Raw genomic sequence first — 17,985 nt, forward strand, 5'->3', positions numbered from 1 at the left:
TTTTTGGATATGTAAAATATGCCAATTAAGTGTTGGAGTGGAGATGTCAAGAAGAAAGTTGGGTGGACAGTGTGGAGTGCAGGGAAGAAATCTAGGCTGCAGAACCATGTCTAGGAAATGTCAACACCCAGGTGATGGTCAAAGCTGAAAGACTGGATGAGATCTTCCAAGGAACTGCCTGGAGAGGGAATGGAGGACTGCAGGAGCTAGCCTGGGCTTGGGGGTCTGGAGTACTTAAGAGCAGAGGGAGGGGCAGGAGCTTGGGCAGCCAAAGAGGCCGAGGAGTAGGAAACAGGCAGTCAGGAGAGCAGGTGGTCCTGGTGTCCCTAAGGGGGGGCGGTGACTTTCTGAGGGAGATGAGTCAGAACAATGAGGACCATGAAGAGGTGTAGGCGGGTGGAGTTCTGGATGCAAATGCCTGGTTGATTTCAGGGGAAATAAAAGAAGAGGGATCATAAATAATATAGGCAACTATTACACTTTTTTGGGGGGCGGGTAGTGGTGATAGGTAAGGTAAAAAGCAGGCAGAGAATGTAGTTGGAGGGAGACTAAGAATATTGTAGGCTTTTTTACTCCCTCAAAGTGGAAAAATAACAGCATATTTGTGGGCTGATGAGGACTCAGTAGAGGGGGAAATTGACCCTGCTGGACAGAGGAAATTTGAGGGGACACTGTCCCTGAGTGTTGAAAGCAGAGGGGATCAGGGTGCAAGAGGAAGCACATAGACAGTTCATCTGTCCTGTGTTCTTGCTAACAAGAGGGACTTTCACCAGCTTCCCCAAGAAGGTGAGGGGTCAGAGCTGGAGTGGCCAGGAACGGTACATGAAGGAAGATGGACTTGCTGTAGGCTTTGAAGGATGGGAAAGACTTAGTTGGCAGAGGAAGGGCACATCAGGTGGGCAGCATTGAGTGAGCAAAGCATGTTGTAAGCCATAAATATATACAATTTTTGGTTGTCAATTTAAAATTAAAACTTTAAAACAAAATGCATGTATTGCCCTGAAAAATAGACAACTGTTGATTTCTAGGCAATAAGGAATCACAGTAATAGAACTGACAGATTGTTTTTCAAGTTCACATAGCTAGAAAAAAGAAAGAATTCTGGAAGTTCTGAGATGGTTGAGGCCCTAAATGAGCAGGGCAATTTTTCATGCTTTTTGGGGATCTGTGTGCATTCCCTTAGGTCCTCATGGGGAGGAAAGCCGACTTGCACTGCTTTTTTTTTTTTTTAAGAGAGAGAGAGAATTTTTTAATATTTATTTTTTAGTTTTTCGGTGGATACAACATCTTTATTTTATTTTATTTTTATGTGGTGCTGAGGATCAAACCCAGCGCCCCGCACATGCCAGACGATCGATCGTGCTACCGCTTGAGCCACATCCCCAGCCCCGCTTGCACTGTTTTGTTGGGCTGGTTCCCCCTCAACAAAGGATCAGAAAGGCCTGTGATGTTCTCAGCCAGTAAATATAGAACAAGCATCTTGCCCAAACACATGTGGAGAATCATTCCAGCAATTTCCACCTGTCCTGACCATTCCCACTCCTCAGCTTATGGCTTGTATCCCCCATCCTCTTCTTTCCATGCCCCTTCCTCAGCGCTTCTTCATTATTTCTCTAGCCATGGAGTAAGGTTAAGAACTGGGAAGGAGAGTGTCAGATCTTATGCCCCCTCAGGGGTCTGCTCTTCAGTTGGCATGTGTGCCTGGCCACAGCCTGTGTAGGTGGGAAAATTTGTGGCATAGGGGGAAGAGATCCCTGTTCTGAGTCAAGCTTTGCCTTCCGAGAGGTGAGTGATCTTGGACTAGCCACATCTCACTATTATCATCTGCACTTAGGTGGAGGGTGGTGGGGACTTAATGAGAGAACTGGCTTGGGTGCCAGGCTTCCTGTCAGCTCTGCTCCTTGTACTCTCCAAGCTGAGACTTTAAGTCCATACACATATTGCTTCCCTCTTCCCAGATCTATTTCAGGTGCTTCCCTGATTCCCCAGCCCCAAGTAGCCTGAACTTCCAGAATTCTTTCTTTTTCTTTTCTAGCTATATGAACTTAAAAAAACAATTTATCAATTCTATTACTGTGATGCCTCATTAACTGAAAATCAGCAGTTGTCTATTTTTCAAAACTGCATTTTGTTTTAAAATTGGCAACTAACATTGTATATATTTATGGTGTACAACATGCTTTGCTATGCTTTATTATTTGTGTACACTGCTGTATGACTAAGTGACTAAATCAAACTTGTTAACATATGCATAACCTCAAGTACTTATTGTTTGTGGTGAAAACATTTAAGATCTACTCTCTTAGCAATTTTCAAGTATACATTATTAGCTATAGTCACCATGAAGGACAATAGAACTTTTGAACTTATTTCTCCTAACTCAAACTTTTGGCCTACGTCTCCCCAACCCTCCTTTCTCCTTTAAGACCTTCCTTTCTTTGTTTCCTCCCCTCTCTTCCTCCCTCTCTCTCCCCTTCCTTTCTTATGGACCACATCTACTTTATCTGACCTGTTAGCTGATCAGGTTCATGAACATGGGTTGCAGTTTGATCCAATCTCTGCCTAACAGCTGGCACACAGTGGCTAGCATCTGAAGGTATCACAAAAGTGCTGGAGGCTGCAAGACAGTGCACCTGCAGAAAATGGGCTGCAGCCCTGAAGCCACAGTTTTGTGGCTCTCTCTCTAGCATCCTTTGCTCATTCCTAGACACGCACTGAGCCCCATCCATGCAAAGCCCTGTGCCAGGCCCCAGAACATTTCCCAGACAGGGTTCTGTGCGGGAGGGCTGTTCTCTGGCCTAGGACTGGGGGGAAGAGGTTCCTGTGTGGTGGGTGCAAGGGCTGAGGCAGGTGACCAGTCCTCCAGAGTCTTGTCACTCTCTGTCTCCTCTCATAGTAGTGGGGGGGGGTTTGGCACGAGAGGCAAAGTCCAGAGGAGGGGCACAGCCCTGTTCAAGCTTTGCCAGGGGCTGGAGACCGCCCAGGGCATCAGTTGTAAGCAGTGGACCAAAAAAAAAAACAAAACAAAACAAAACAAAACAAAAAACCCTGTGACAAAAGGCCTGTGGGAGCCTCTGTGAATAGATTAATGAGATCTCCATACGGAGGCCCCACAATGGGATTCTCCACTCCAGCCCCTTTGTCCCAGGCTGAGATAATGGAAGCTTGCCCAGAAGGGCAGCATCGGCCCCTTCTCCACACAGGCATGGAGCCGCCATCCAGCTGCCCCTCCTCTACCCTGCCCCCACATCCTGTTTGCCCAGTCCTCTTACTTCCCTGTGGGTAATGGAATCCAGAATCAAAGAATTTCTGAAGCTCCAGATGGGGTCTTAAAGGGTTGGAGGGAGGTGTAGACATTGTGTTGTGGGAGCCCTTTCCAACCCTACCATGTATAAAATTTATTTAAATTTTTAAGAACACTTTAGGGTTCTAGTGAAAAAGTTTGAGGTCTACCCATCTAAACCACTGGTCTTAGCTGACTTGATGAAGAAAGTGAAGCTTAATGAGGTTAGGTGTCTTGCTTGTGGTCACAGTGGATAGCTCAGTGTCTGCCGCCACAGGGTGTCAGAGTGGGGCAGGGGTGGAGTGTCTCTAGCCTATGTCAGGCCTGATGCCCAGGAGCATCACAGGGATAAGAGGGGCACTCACAGGATCTGTGGGCAGTGAGACCTCAGGGATGTAATAGAGGGTGTATGGGAATCAGTGCAGAAGGGTTTGGGTAGGTTGTGAAGGCTGAGTCACTGCTCAGCAATCCTGGAAGACTTCCTAAGAATGAGAGGGGTTTTAGGCATCATTTCACTCTTACATTCAGTAATTCTACAACTATTTATTAATTGCCTGTAAGTTTGAAGGGCTGCCCTCCGTGGGTATAGCAAAGCGAGGCTCCCAGACTGGGTAGTCATGGAAAAAGCATTTTCTTCTCAGAGTCCCAGCTACCATTAGGAAAGGTCACAAAACCCAAGTAAGGAGTTGTGTGCCTGGGCCAGGGCTGTGTGTTGTCATCTGATGGCAAATTCACAGGGAAAGGGACCATCATCATATGTGGGCTGTTTGGCCAGGAAAAGACACATATTCTTCTGCCTAGTTCGAAGGATAAATATCTAGTGCTAGGCTGCTTCTCAGGCCCCAATGTCATAGTGAGTGTTGCTGTCATGGCCTCATGCTTTTCTCTGGTTGCAGAAGCAAAGGGCTGGATGGACTAAGTGTTAGGGTTCTGGCCTCTGACTCCTGTCTCTAACTGTGGCAAAGTTGTGTGACATAGAAAATATATTAGTCTCTCTATACCTCAGCCTTCTTATCTGTTGAAAGGGGATTATAAAACATCTGTCTCAGGACTAATAAGACAGGTAAAGAATAGAAAAGAGGCTGTTCCATCTCTGGTGTGTGGATGCTGGGAAAATGGCATGAGAATGGGTCTGACATCAGAGCCGGAAGGAACCTACCTCACAGAACCTTTCAGCTCCACTTCCTCCAAGGGGAAGTGACTGTTCGGTCACTCAGCAAAGTTGGGGCTACTGCTTGGGCTCTGTTTGTATACTACATGCCCTACACTGGACTGCATTCTTTGCACCCATTATCTGTTTAAAGCTCATAGCCATTCTGCCTGGCAATGATTATACCCTTTAACAGAGGGGTCTAGTGAGATCAGGGAACCTGCCTATATAGTGTCTGGGACTGGCTTCATTCAAATAAGACTTCCTGATTCAAAGCCCACACTTTTCCCCAAGTCCCAGGGTCTTGCCTCACCTCCAGTCAACTGATCTAGAGTTATGCAGTGAGGTCTGTGAGCCTAGAAGGGAGGCTGGGGGTCCCTCTCCTGGGAAGACCCCCTCTTAGAGGGCACAGGAGGCAAAGTACCAGGTAATTGAGGGCTGGGGAGGTCTGTGAGAAGCAAGAGGGCTGTAAAATGCAGGGCAGGGGACAGCATTCTCCAACCCAGGCTGGCACACAGGAGGAAGGCAACACCATGGTGTGCCTGGGTCTGTTAGGAAGTACCTGAGACTGTACTCTGGTGTGCATGTACATATGTGCCAGGCACACACACGTATGTGAGCATGTGGGCCTACAACTGTCTACACTTCTGCACACTGGTGTGTATGAACTCAGCAAGCCAGTGCTCTCAGCCTGTATACAGCTGAGGCAGCCTTGCTTTTTTCCCTTTGGTTGGACCTGGCCCTTGGGTAGTTGAATTCTGACCAGATCTTTGTTCTTTCAGGGAAATGCAGGGCTCTGGAACTGAGTAGCAGAAGTTAGATAACTGAAAGGACGTGTAGCAAATGCCATATTGCTACTTGTAGATAATGGTGCACCAAAGAATGAGGAAGAGGGAAAGAGAAAGGCTGGTAGCTAGTGGGGAACCCACAGTCAAGAAAAGTCATTTTGAAGATGGGAAAGAATTACACTTGCCATGGGGAGGAAGCAGGGTGGAGGAATAACTGATGGGGCAAGGTCCCAGCCTAGGCAGGAGAAAACCAAGGGCTGGGGTAGGTGGACCATCAGGCCTTCTGGTCTACACAAAGTGGACAGATGTAGATAAAGGTGAAAAAAAGTGTGTGGGGGGGCTAGTGATCCCCCCTCTCCCCGGGCTAAAATGGGAAGAAAATGATTCTGAGAAGACTCAGGGTAGTGAACAAATGGTGTGGATGAAATGTCAGTGACTAGGTCCCCTCTGGAGAGGGGCTGAGTCCTGGAGAAAAGAGAGGTCTGAAGCTGGGAGGGCAGGTGTGGAGGACTGGAGGTAGGTTCTTGGGGTCCCATTTCTGAAATGGAGTGATTCCCAGTGATGACCAGGGTGAGTGCTTGGTGGTGGGGGTAGGGATTTGAGTGAAGACTTCTAGAGGCCAGGGCAGACGCTGGTGAGAGGGAGCTGGCCCAAGTCTTTGGGGAACCAGGGGATGAAGGACACCACATGGCACCAAGAAAGGGGAAGAGAGGGTCTGGTAGGTGGGAGAGGAAATGGGTGTGAGTAGAACTAGGTCCAGGGCCTTTGTAACTGTGTCTGTGTCTTCTAGGAAGGGGTCTCTTTTCCCCAGCTTTGGGTAAATGCTATTGTCAAAGGTAAATCTCACTGTACCATATTTATAATTAAGGAGCCAAGGCACAGATAGCAGTAAAGTGGGGAGGGGAATACCACAAAAACCAAAAATTAGGTTTGGACTTGATGTAATAACAGTACTTGCAATTTTTTTTTTTTTTTTTTTGGTACCAAGACACTTAACCACTGAGCCACATCCCCGCCCTTTTATTTATTTTTTAAATATTTTAAATTGTAGATGGACACAATACCTTTATTTTATTTTTTAATTTTTTAAATGTGATGTTGGGGATTGAACCCAGTGCCTCATGCATGCTAGGCAAGCACTCTACCACTGAACCACAACCTCAGACCCCAACCCTTTTTGAGACAGGGTTTTACTTTGTTGCTTAGAGCCTTGCTAAGCTGCTGAGGATGGCCTTGAACTTGTGATCCTCCAGCTTTAGCCTCCCAGTTGCTAGGATTACAGGGGTACACCACTGTGTCTTGCATTTTTGTATGACTTTTATGTTACCTTACATGACCCTACAACCGGAACCACTTGTGATTTTTTTTTGGTGGTATTAGGGATAGAGCCCAGAGGTGCTCTACCATGGAGCTACATCCTCCATCCTTTCCATTTATTTATTTCTTTATGGTATCTGGGATTGAACTCAGGGGCACTCAACTACTGAGCCATATCCCAGCCCTACTTTGTATTTTATTTAGAGACAGGGTCTCACTAAGTTGCTTAGCGCCTAGCCATTGCCGAGAGCTGGTTCTGAACTCTCGATCCTACAGCTTTAGCCTCTCGAGCTGCTTGGATTACAGGCATTCACCACCATTCCCAGCTCATTTATTTATTAGATAGGGTGTCACTAAGTTGCTTAAGATGGCTTCAAGTTTGTGATCCTCCTGCTTCAGCCTCCAGAGTTGTTGGGATTACAGGCCATGCCAGGCCATTTGATTTTTGATGTTCTAGGAAGTTGCCCATTTGACACCAGATAACAGCTCTGATCTTTGGAGACCCCTTCTCACCAAGAGCTGGGAAAATGTCCACTGTCCACTGCCCCCCCCCCCCCCCACACACACACACTCAGCTCTGTCAGTCTCTGTTCTTCCCTCCTGCCTTTGGTGGCCAATGTTACTCCTCACACGGGAACAAAGCAACCTCTAGAACTTAAATTTACCTTCCCTTTAAAGCTTTAGTATCTATTGCTCACGCCTTCCCTAGGGTACTAGCTATGACAGTAAATCATTTTATTTTCAAAGACTGTCTTCTGCAATTGATGTCAGTTCATAGCCACAGTAGTAAGAATTAACAGAGTTAGTGTGCTATCAACCAGCTGCTGCAAGTTGGGCCAAAGGTGAGGAATCTGAGACTTGACTATTTTCAGCCTCTTCTACCATTCCCCCACATTCAAGCCTCTGGTGACTTAACCACTTTTTGGTGCTCTTTAGGCTCACAGTGTACGGGCGGCGGTTCTGCATTGCATAGGAGCCTTTCTTCTCCTTTTTTTTCTTTTGTGGTGCTGGGCAAGCACTCTACCAACTGAGCTATATCCCCAGCCTGGGAGCCTTTCTTTTAAGAGGGCACAATTCACACCACAGACATTGTAGATCTGTAGATTTATTATGACAAATTTCCAGAGGGTATCAGTGAAGAGCCTTGAGGAATGGATTAGGACATATGAGGTAGCTGAGTTCTGAATTTCTCGTTCTTTTGAAATGGGGTCTCACTAGGTTACCCAGGCTGGTCTTGAACTCCTGGGCTCAGGCACTCCCCCTGCCTCTGCCTCTCAGTGTTGGGACTAGAGGAGAGTGCCACTGCACCCAGCCAGCCCTAGTTTTCTAAATGAATACACCTTTGAAGGTGTTGGTCCTCTAATTTGGGATGCACCACTCCCTCCAGCCTGTCTGATCAACTTGGTCTCTTACCCTTCCAAGTCCAGTAAAGACACCAACTCCTTGGTGAGGCCTTTTCAATTAGGTGTGATATGCTGTCCTGGCCCTAAAGCCCCTAGCACACACTTTTTCTCACTTCCAGAGGATGTTGCCTGTTCTTCCACCTGGCTGAACCATGCTATTCATTTTTCAGTCTTGCCACATGCCTAGCAAAACACTTAACATTTGCTCAATAAAAATTGCTGAAGAGGGGTTGAAGGAGTAGCTCAGAGCACCTGTCTAGCATGCATGAGGCCCTGGGTGCATTCTGTCTTTGAAAGCTTATCCTAGGATCAGGTTGACTCATTGGAGCCAAGTGCCTGGACAATGCTGTTTCTCGGGGATTGGATTCTTCTACCAGTGTTTGGTTTGTGCCTTTACTTGTATTATAAGACAGTATGTGAAACAGCCTTGGAACTTGTCTGCTCTGTTATGGCACAGATGTCAAGAAGGACCTTGTTTATTACATCTCAGATCTGCTTCCCTAGGTCCACAAATAAAAGTTCCAGGATCCCTATGCCAGCAACACTTTTACTTTTTTTGAGGAATGGTGTTTTTATTTTGCAAAGTCAGTCTATTCACATCTCTCTTTATTTGGTGACTGGGAAGCTAAAAGACAAATTTGTGATCCACTTTCTATGATGTGCACTGCTGTGTACTCAGCTTCCCCATCTTCTCCAGAGTATTTATATTCTAAATAATAGTTCTGTTGTGGCGAGACATTTTGGGCAAGAGGTAGGTGGCAGCACCTGAGCTGGGTCCACAGCCATTATATACAATCAGATCTGGAAGTTAGGTGCTCTGACTTCAATAGGCAGAGGCTGAAAGAAAGCAAGTGGCAAGGAATTGAATGCTCCTGGGCCAGCCAGTTGGGTTCCCAGGGACAACCATGAAGCACTGTCACATCCTCTGACCTCAGGTCCAAAGGGAGCCTTGAAATCTCAGGGAAGGAAGGCTGAGGCAAGGAGAGCATTTAGGAATTAAACTGCTGGGTCAGTAGGCCAGGAACCCTTGGCAGGTCTCACTCATCTTTACATAATTCTAGTGCATCTGCAGCGGTCATCACATAGTGGGTGAGCAGTAAGCACCTGTTAACTGAGCTCCACCTGGGTTTGACACTTCCCAGTTCCTAACGCTTCACTTCATGAGGTTTGAAAGTATGGACCATGTGTCCTACTGAAGGCATGGCTGGTGTAACCAGGACAAAATAGTATCCATTGCCTACAGAGGGAAGCAGGGACCAACCAAGTTGTTTCCAGATCCCTCTTGGCTCTGAGAAAAATAGTCTCAGATAATCCTGGGTCAGAAGGGTATTTGGTGCCTGAAGGAAGGATGCACAGCACAGTGTAGGTGAGAGGGTAGATGCTGGGAGTCTAGCCATAAGTAGTAGTAGTTGAGTCCTCCTAGGCCCTGCAGGACCTCACCCGCTGCTCCTCTCCCACTTGTCTGCAGCTCTGTCGAAGATGCACTGGACACCGGAACACGCCCAGCCCCTCAACCAGTGGCCAGAGCAGCATTTGGATGTCTCCTCCACCACCCCATCACCAGCCCACAAGTTGGAGTTGCCCCCGGGGGGTCGACAACGCTGCCACTATGCTTGGGCACACGACGACATTTCTGCCCTCACTGCTTCCAATCTCCTCAAGCGGTATGCAGAGAAGTACTCGGGGGTCCTGGACTCACCGTACGAGCGCCCTTCCCTGGGCGGCTACGGGGACACCGCCTTCCTCAATGGTGCCAAGGGAGAGCCGGAGCCCTGGCCCGGGCCAGACCCACCCTATCCCTTGGCCTCACTCCACGAAGGCCTCCCGGGAACCAAGTCCGGAGGTGGGGGCGGTTCCGGGGGCCTTGGGGGCTCCCCGGTTCTAGCAGGGAACCTGTCTGAACCCCTATATGCCGGCAACGCGTGCGGAGGCCCGTCGGCGGCGCCCGAGTACGCTGCGGGCTACGGCGGAGGTTACCTGGCGCCAGGCTACTGTGCTCAGACCGGAGCCGCTCTGCCCCCGCCGCCCCCGGCCGCACTCCTGCAGCCCCCGCCCCCGCCCCCGCCCGGGTACGGCCCCTCGGCGCCTCTGTACAACTACTCCGCGGGGGGCTACGCGGCGCAGCCGGGCTACGGCGCTCTCCCGCCACCCCCGGCCGCGCCCCCCGCCCCCTACTTGCCTTCGGGCCTGGCTGCCCCCACGCCCCTGCCCGCGCCCGCGCCGCCCCGGCCCACGCCCACCTCCTACGGCTTCCAGGCGGCCACTCCCAGCGCGGACGCCGGCGTGTCACTGAAGCGAAAGGCGGCCGACGAGGGCGCAGAGGGTCGGTACCGCAAGTACGTTTATGAGCCCGCCAAGGCCCCAGCGGTTGACAACGCCTCCTATCCCGCCGCGGACAACGGCGAGTGTCGGGGCAACGGGTTCCGGACGAAGCCGCCGGGAGCCGCGGAGGAGGCGTCGGGCAAGTACGGTGGCGGTGTCCCTCTCAAGGTCCTGGGCTCCCCAGTCTACGGCCCGCAAGTTGAGCCCTTTGAAAAGTTTCCGGAGAGGGCCCCGGCGTCGGTTCCCCATGGGGGCTTCGCGGTGCCGCCCGTGGAGCCCTCCAAAGGTGTGGACCAGGGTACGCTGGAGCTGGTTACCAGCAAGATGGTGGACTGCGGACCCCCGGTGCAGTGGGCAGACGTGGCAGGCCAGGGCGCGCTCAAAGCGGCTTTGGAGGAGGAGCTGGTGTGGCCGCTACTGAGGCCGCCCGTCTATCCCAGCAGCCCGCGCCAGCCGCGGACAGTGCTGCTCTTCGGTCCGCGGGGTGCCGGCAAAGCGTTGCTAGGCCGCTGCCTTGCCACACAGCTAGGCGCCACGCTGCTGCGCGTGCGCGGTGCGAGTCTTGCAGCGCCGGGCGCCTCCGAGGGCGCGCGCCTCCTCCAGGCCGCCTTCGCGGCTGCGCGCTGCCGTCCTCCGGCTGTGCTCCTCATCAGTGAACTGGATGCGCTGCTCCCCGCCCGGGATGACGGTGCCGCGGGTGCGCTGCAGGCGCCGCTCCTGGCCTGCCTGGACAGTGGCTGCGGCGCGAGGGCAGATGGCGTGCTAGTTGTGGGCACTACTTCTCGGCCCGCGGCTCTGGACGAAGCGACCCGCCGGCGCTTCGCTCTCCGTTTCTACGTGGCGCTGCCAGACAGTCCGGCCCGCGGGCAGATCCTGCAGCGGGCGCTGGCCCAGCAGGGCTGCGCGCTGAACGATCGGGAGCTCGCGGCCCTAGTCCAGGGCACCCAGGGCTTCTCAGGGGGCGAGCTGGGGCAGCTGTGCCAGCAGGCAGCGGCTGGGGTGGGCCTCCCGGGGCTGCAGCGCCCCCTCTCCTACAAGGACTTGGAGGCGGCGCTGGCCAAGGTGGGCCCAAGGGCCTCCCCCAAGGAGCTGGACTCGTTCGTGGAGTGGGACAAAATGTATGGCTCCGGACACTGATGGCGCGCGGGGGAGGCCTGGAAGCCGTCGGCCCTCCTTCCCCGCCTCCTCAGCTTGGCGGGGAATGTCCTTGGCCAAACTCGACTGGGAGGGAGTCCGGGTGGTGAATGTGGGTGGGGGACAAGAGGGCTCTGCCGGTGGATTTGTTTTCCGTGCGAAGGAAAATGCTTCTGCCTGCAGATCGATGCCATATGCGCCGTGTACTCAGGTTTTTCCTATTTATTGTGGACGGGATCTCTCGCCGTTTCAGTTCGGTGGACCGGGCACACCCTGCGTGGGCTGGCACCTGGGCCCTAAGGAACTCCTGCTCTCTCGCCACAATCCTTTGGTCTCCTCAGAATGGCACCCTCCTCCTCCCCCACTCCCTCTTCCGTGCATTCGCTCAGTTTTTTTCTCCTGTCACTTTGTCACTGACCTCCCCATGCTGCCCCTGTACCTCTTCTGATTCTTCCTTCTGTTCCCACCTTTCTGTTTTTCACTCTCTGTGTCCCTTGCACTCCAGCGTCCCTGTGTCTCTTGGTTTCTGTGCTTTAACGCTCCTCCCTGCCTTTTGTCCCTCTCATTCATACTGTAGTGACCATTTGCAGGAGATCTGGAGGCCCAGGTGGAGAGGAGGACGTAGTAGGGAGTCCCCCTGTATCCTCTTACCCCTTACCCCGCTGAAACATTGGGTCTGGGGGGTGAGGGGCAAGTGAAAAAGAAAAAAAAAAAAGCCACCCAAAGAAGGGTTTTTTACTTGGTTTGTTTTTGAGGGGAAGTCCCAGAAATGTAGCTTAATATTTTAGGCTTTTTATTTTTGTAAGATGTTGTAGAATTTGATGTTTTTCTTTTTATTTTGACAACTCAGGAAGAAACTGACCTCAGAAAGAATGTTAGACTTTGGCTGCTCTCCTGTGTGTCCCCCCACCCCAGGGGAGCAAACTTCTAGAAGAGTCAAATCTAGAGAGGCTTGTGGGAGGGCAGAGGAAGACCCAGTGCTCACTCACATCCCTGGCTGTTCCTGGGACAGAAGCAGAATGTATTTCTAAGGGCTTCCTCCCCAGGACCCAGCCAATAGGCACCGTGTGTGGGAAGGGGATGTGGGATTTGAAGTGGGTAGGTTTTCCTCCCTTCCTGTTGCTCTCCCCTCTGGGCCCCACCCCTTAGTTTCAAGTTTTCTGTGCAGGGTTTATCCAGAGTTGGGGTGCCCTTGCCCATTTTCTGCCCTAGGAGGAGAGCCCAGATGGGAAGATGACCCAGGCAGAAAGTCCCCAGAGAGGTCACTTGGCCCTTGCTTTGGCAAAAATCCTCTATGACTTGGGCAAAGAGGATTCCCTGGAGAGGGACGGCCTTTGGCCACAAATATGGTTAGGCATAAAATTGACTACTAGCCGCCGCCTTTGCTGTGAGCTCTGAGGAGGGGCAAGCATCCCTCACCAGAGAAAGCTGTTTAAGGAAGTGCGCCTCCCTGCTCTCCTAGACTCCTGTGCCTGACACTTCAGGGCCTGGAATGGAAGGGTGTTTTTCCCTGAGGATGGTTAGTTTTCATGCCCCCAGAAATTTGCCAGCAGGCTTGGAGCTCTTCTTTGAGAACCATATTCCTCTCCTTCTTGGATGGGGCTTTAGCAGTTTGCTCCCCTCCCAGTTTTCACAACTCTGATTTTGGTTCAAAGGGGGAACACCCCCCACCTCCTTCTCTCTCTCCCACCCCAGCCTCCCCTGCCTTTGCTGCTTGCCCTACAGCTCCTATAGTCTGTCACCCTATTCTCTTGGCAGGGAGTGTGTCTGTGTGGGACACTTCAGAGCCAGAGCATTGAGGGCCCGTGCTGCCTAGGAGTGCTAATAGGAGGGCTGCTGTGTGTTCCCCCTCTTCACCCTGGATCTTTCTGACCCTCTCTCCTTGAAGCCAGCCTATCGATTCGCAGAACATTGGTGCCTCAGAAGCTGTGGCTGCAAGGTTTTGCTCGGAAAGAACCTTAAAGGGAGAATGGAGTGAGGGGATTCGTTCTCAGGTGTGGGTGGGGTGGGGTGGGGAGTGGAGGGTGGCGGGAAGTGGGGTTGGGATCCCAGCCTTCCCTTCAAGGCAGGCAGCCCTGGAGGTGGGTAGGAGCTTGTTGACTAAGACCCAGGGCCCCCCGTTGCTTCCTCTGCTGGGCCCTTTCTGACCTCCGGGCTTGGGGAGCATTGCACAAGAAGACAGCCCCCAGTCTACCGGCACCTACCTCATAGGCATAGGGCAGGAAGGGCAGGGAAGCTCCAGCCCTGGCAACATTGGGGGGGGGGGCATACCAAAGAATCCAAGGGCAGGGTGTGGGGGAGGGCAAACTGGCCCTCTGCTTCCTCTACCCAGATTGGGGTTGGAATCCTCTCCTCCAGCTGTAACCATTTCTACCTCATTTTGCTGCGTGTTGTACATGGACGTATTTATCTCCTGTCTGATGATGCTCTGCAGTTGTGGTCTGTCTACCTCAGAAGAGACTGTATTTTAAAAGAAAGAATTACACAGTATTAAAGTGATGACATATGGTTTCCAGAGGATTTCTTGGGGGTGATGGGATGTCGGGAGTCCTCTGAGAATGCTTGGGCCCTCAGGTCTGCCAGTATCCTTGCTGTGGCTCTGTGGATATTTCTGTGTCTTCAGCAAAAGTTATTTGGGGGACTTTGTCATTCATTCTGCATAGAGAATGCTCGCCAGGCATTCAGCCTCTCAAATGCTAGGCAAGCACTCTACCACTGAGTTACTCCTTCAGCCCCAATGCCAATCTTTATATTCTCACATTTGATACACCTATTTAGTGCATAGCAGACACTGTTGAAAAAAGAGTTTGTTGAATAAATTCTCTAATTTCCAGATCAGCGTCCTGATGAATGATGCACAGGTTATCTCAAGAATGCCCAGAAAAGATTCCAACCAGTGGTGGTGATAGAGTTTCAGGGATCTTCCTAGATAGGAAGGATGGCCCAGAAAAGCATGAAGGCTGGAAATGATATCATCAGCATCTTTTGTGTGGGACTATGCAGCAGTGTGATTTTTTTTTTTTTTTAATCCAAGAGTATGAAGTAAGAAATAGGCTCAGGAGGGGTAGGTAAGTGAGATTGGAGAAGTCAGCTGGGACTTTACCAGTAGAATCTCCAAATTCTCTGTTAAGAACTGGGGCTTAAGCCCAATGACGTGCCATATGCCTGTAATCCCAGCTACTTGGAAGGCCTGAGGCAGGCCAGCCTGGGCAATTTAGTGAGATTCTGTCTCAAATAATAAAAAGGACTGGGGAATGTGGCTTGGTGATAGAGTACCCCTGGGTTCATACCCATTATGGCAGGATGAGGGTGGGGAGAAAAGCTAGAGCTCCACAAAAAAAGTATGGTACATATGTGGTGGGGAGGTTGAAGTGGACAGAGGACTGTTTTGCAAGTTAAGATTTTATACATTGATTCAACAAATCTAAATCCCTCTTACCTGCTGGTTGCGATGGGGACAGTGGATACACTTCACAGTCTAGTGGCTGGATCCAGGGTGGTGTCATCAGCATCCTTTGTGTGGGTGGTCAGCATCAGCTAGTCCAGTGGGCGAAACAGTGGAAAGGCAGAGCTGCACGGTGCTGGGGCAGGGGCAAGCAGAGGGGTGCTTATGGAGTCTGGGCTAAGCAGTGTGTGTTTGCCAGTCAGGGAGCAGGCCAGGGATACTTTTTAGGCAGCCTAAAAGTACCAACCAAGAGCCAAAGGAAAGCCAGAGCCAAGCTTTCTTGGGGGGAAATAAAACAAGTTTAGGGAATTGGAGCCCCAGTGTGTGTGGAGGATGGGAGACCAGAGGAGGTGCTTATCTAATTAGGATGGAGGCAGAGCAATTGTGCAAGAATGAGAAAGGACAAGGTCATCCCCAAGAGAATTTAGGACTTGACTGGGTATTGGGGATGATGGAGAGCAGGGGTGTCTAGGGCTTCTTGGTGGAGGGTGAGGGTGTGGTAAGTGAACTAGAAAAGGAATTGGCCAAATTTGAAGATTAGCGAGAATAAGGAGGTGGCCCTTCAATATAAGGGCCCAGAATCCTAGCCTTCTGGGGGCCCATCCCACCCAACCCGTGGCTATCACAGATCCTTTCATTGCAGTTCCTGGGCTTAGTGAGTCTTCCTTCCCAACCAGTCCTAGTGTTGGAAGCCCTTCTCCTCATCCTGGTGGTTGGGGCCTCTAGCTCATAGTCCCTGAGTGTTAAAATCTATCCCCACTCCCTGTGGCTCCGAGACCCTTCCTGCACTTCCGTTCCTGAGGGTTCGAAGTCCCCGCCCTCCCACAATCCATGGGAGTGAGGACCCCAGCCTCCGCCGGCATTCGGAGCCCCTCCCAGCAAAGGCTGAGGTCCTGGACTTGGCCCTACGATGGGCGCTCTGGCTCTGGGGCTGGCGCTCTGGGGCTGGGCGCTGGGTCCTGCGGGGGCCCTGGACGCCTTGGGCCCTCACGCGGCCGTCCGTCTGGCCGAGCTGCTGACTCCGGAGGAGTGTGGCCATTTTCGGTCACTCTTGGAGGCGTCAGAGCCCGACGTGGAGGCCGAGCTGGCCCGGCTTTCCGAGAATCGTCTGGCGAAGCCCAAGCCGCGAACACTCATGTCGGGGTCTCCAGACCAGCTGTGGCGGCGGGAGGCGACTGAGGTCCCGACGAGCCAGGTGACCGAGCCCAAGAAAGTTTCCGACGATTGCCGGGAAGCCCTGGCGTCCTGGCTGGCTGCCAAAGCCCTGTCCCTGTCTTGGGACCGTGTGGCCCGGGCCCTGCGGCGTACTGGTCGCCCCGATGTGGCCCGGGAGCTCGGCAAGAACCTCCACCAGCAGGCGACGCTGCAGCTGCGCAAGTTCGGGCAGCACTACCTGCCGCCTCCGGGAGTCGCCGCCCACGTCCCCGCCGCGGCCCCGCGGCCCCGGCGCACCTTGGATCACGCGCCCAACTGGGACGAGCTAGAGCTGATCGTGGAGCGCCTGCCGCAGCCCCCGTACGAGCGGAGCCCCGCGGGCTGGGCCGGGCCGCTGGCGCTCGGCCTCCTTACAGGCTTCCTGGGAGCGTTGGGCTCCGGGGCTCTGCTTATCCTGCTCACGCTGTGGATCACTGGCCGCGATGGCGACCCGGCGCGGCCCAGAGGCCGTGACCCACCCACCATGCCCTGGCCGAGGCCAGCCGAGGCGCACCGCCGGTGGGAAACAGAGCCGCTCCTGACTAGGGAGCCGCTCGCGTCCCCAGCCCACCGGGCTCGGGTTGCAGCTGAGCCAGATTGCCCCTCGCCTCCATACCCCCCGTGGTGAAACGGGAGCACCAGGCTTTAGGAGTGCTGCCTTGGATGTTTGATAAAAATGTTACAAAATGCCCAGCGGAGGCAGCAGTTGGTTGTCGGTTGGAAATGCCCAGCCTAGCCGGTGGACTGCAGATGGAACACCAGGGGCGTGCCAGTCTCGCAGGGTGGGGGCGGACCTCTCACTTCTTAACAGCCTTAGTTCTGCCTTATCTTGCAGTTTTTCTCCCACTAAGAGCCACCACTTATTGAACACAGTCTGTGTGCAGGGCTGGTGCAAAGAAGTTCTGTACATTATTTGATTTTCTCCTCCAAACCCAAGAAGGAAGGTATTTCTGTTAGACATCAGGAAACCCTGCTCACAGTTCCTTAGTGCCATAGTCAGGCTTTTGAACTCAGAACCACTGACCTGAAAATTTGAGTCCCAGAGGAATGGTATGTGCCGGATGAGGGAGCTTGAGACACACCTGGGACCAGAACAATATGCACAGCTGCCCTGGGTTTGCTCTGAGGTGCTGCTGGATTGTGCAGGGGCAGTGCAGGGAGAGGGGCGCCCACTTGCAGAGGCTGCTGCCTACCAGTTGCCCCACTCAGGCAAGGCTTCCTGAAGTTCCAGCTGGAGCCCAGGACCTTTCCCACCCACTTCTGAGTCCAGGGCTTAGGAGTGAGAGCCATGACAGAATGACAGGCCAATCCAAGAGGAGAATTGAAAACAAGATTGACGTAACCCTTTATTGCAAATTCTAAAGTAAAAAGATGTACAGTACAAAGTAAAATTGAAATTTCAGACTATAAACCAATCCACTTATACATTCTCATTTCTTAGCATTTCTGCCATTTCCGCATAAACAGAATAGGGAACAAGTCAAGGGGATGAGGGAAGGAGGTACAGCAAGGGGGAAAAATGTGGAGAATAATCAGAAACCCCAGAAGCAAGTGAAAGGAGAGACATTTCTCGACCTGCTGTTCTGGTGATGAGAAGCGGGGGTGGTTGGAGCAGTGCAGTTTAAAATGGCTCTCAGAATAGCAGCATTTATGGTACCATTTCATCTTCCTTAAGTCCAAATAATACTTTGCCCTTCCCTAGTGCCTTTGCCTCTGTATCTCAAAACGCTTTACAAAACATTTAGTTAAAGCCTCACAACACCCCTGTGAGGTAGGTCAGTATTATTATCCCCATTTTACAGATGGGGAAACTGAGGCACAGAGAGGTTAAGTGACTTGCCCAAGGCCACACAGCGAGCCAGTGGTCAAGCTAGGAATAGAACACAGGAGTTCTGTCCCTTTTCTGGAACCACTGGACCACGCTCCCCTTTACTTATATACACTCTTCA

General features: G+C 52.0%; 2 protein-coding genes across 2 annotated transcripts in view; both read left to right on the forward strand.

Moving 5' to 3' along the window:
* Fignl2 (fidgetin like 2) overlaps window positions 1-13,385 on the forward strand; it is a 30,156-nt gene extending 16,771 nt beyond the window's left edge. Inside the window, exon 2 of the mRNA XM_027949792.2 lies at window positions 9,410-13,385. Coding sequence (XP_027805593.2) covers window positions 9,421-11,400 — 1,980 coding nt within the window. The 5' untranslated portion in view covers window positions 9,410-9,420 and the 3' untranslated portion in view covers window positions 11,401-13,385. The remainder of the gene's footprint in view (window positions 1-9,409) is intronic.
* Window positions 13,386-15,752: 2,367 nt separating this feature from the next.
* On the forward strand, window positions 15,753-16,664 carry Tmdd1 (transmembrane and death domain 1). Its single transcript, XM_027949709.1, has one exon. The coding sequence runs from the start codon at window positions 15,753-15,755 to the stop codon at window positions 16,662-16,664; it is 912 nt and encodes a 303-aa protein (XP_027805510.1).
* Window positions 16,665-17,985: the final 1,321 nt, after the last annotated feature.

Source organism: Marmota flaviventris, chromosome 3, assembly GCF_047511675.1.
Source record: "Marmota flaviventris isolate mMarFla1 chromosome 3, mMarFla1.hap1, whole genome shotgun sequence".
NCBI classification, from domain to species: domain Eukaryota; kingdom Metazoa; phylum Chordata; class Mammalia; order Rodentia; family Sciuridae; genus Marmota; species Marmota flaviventris.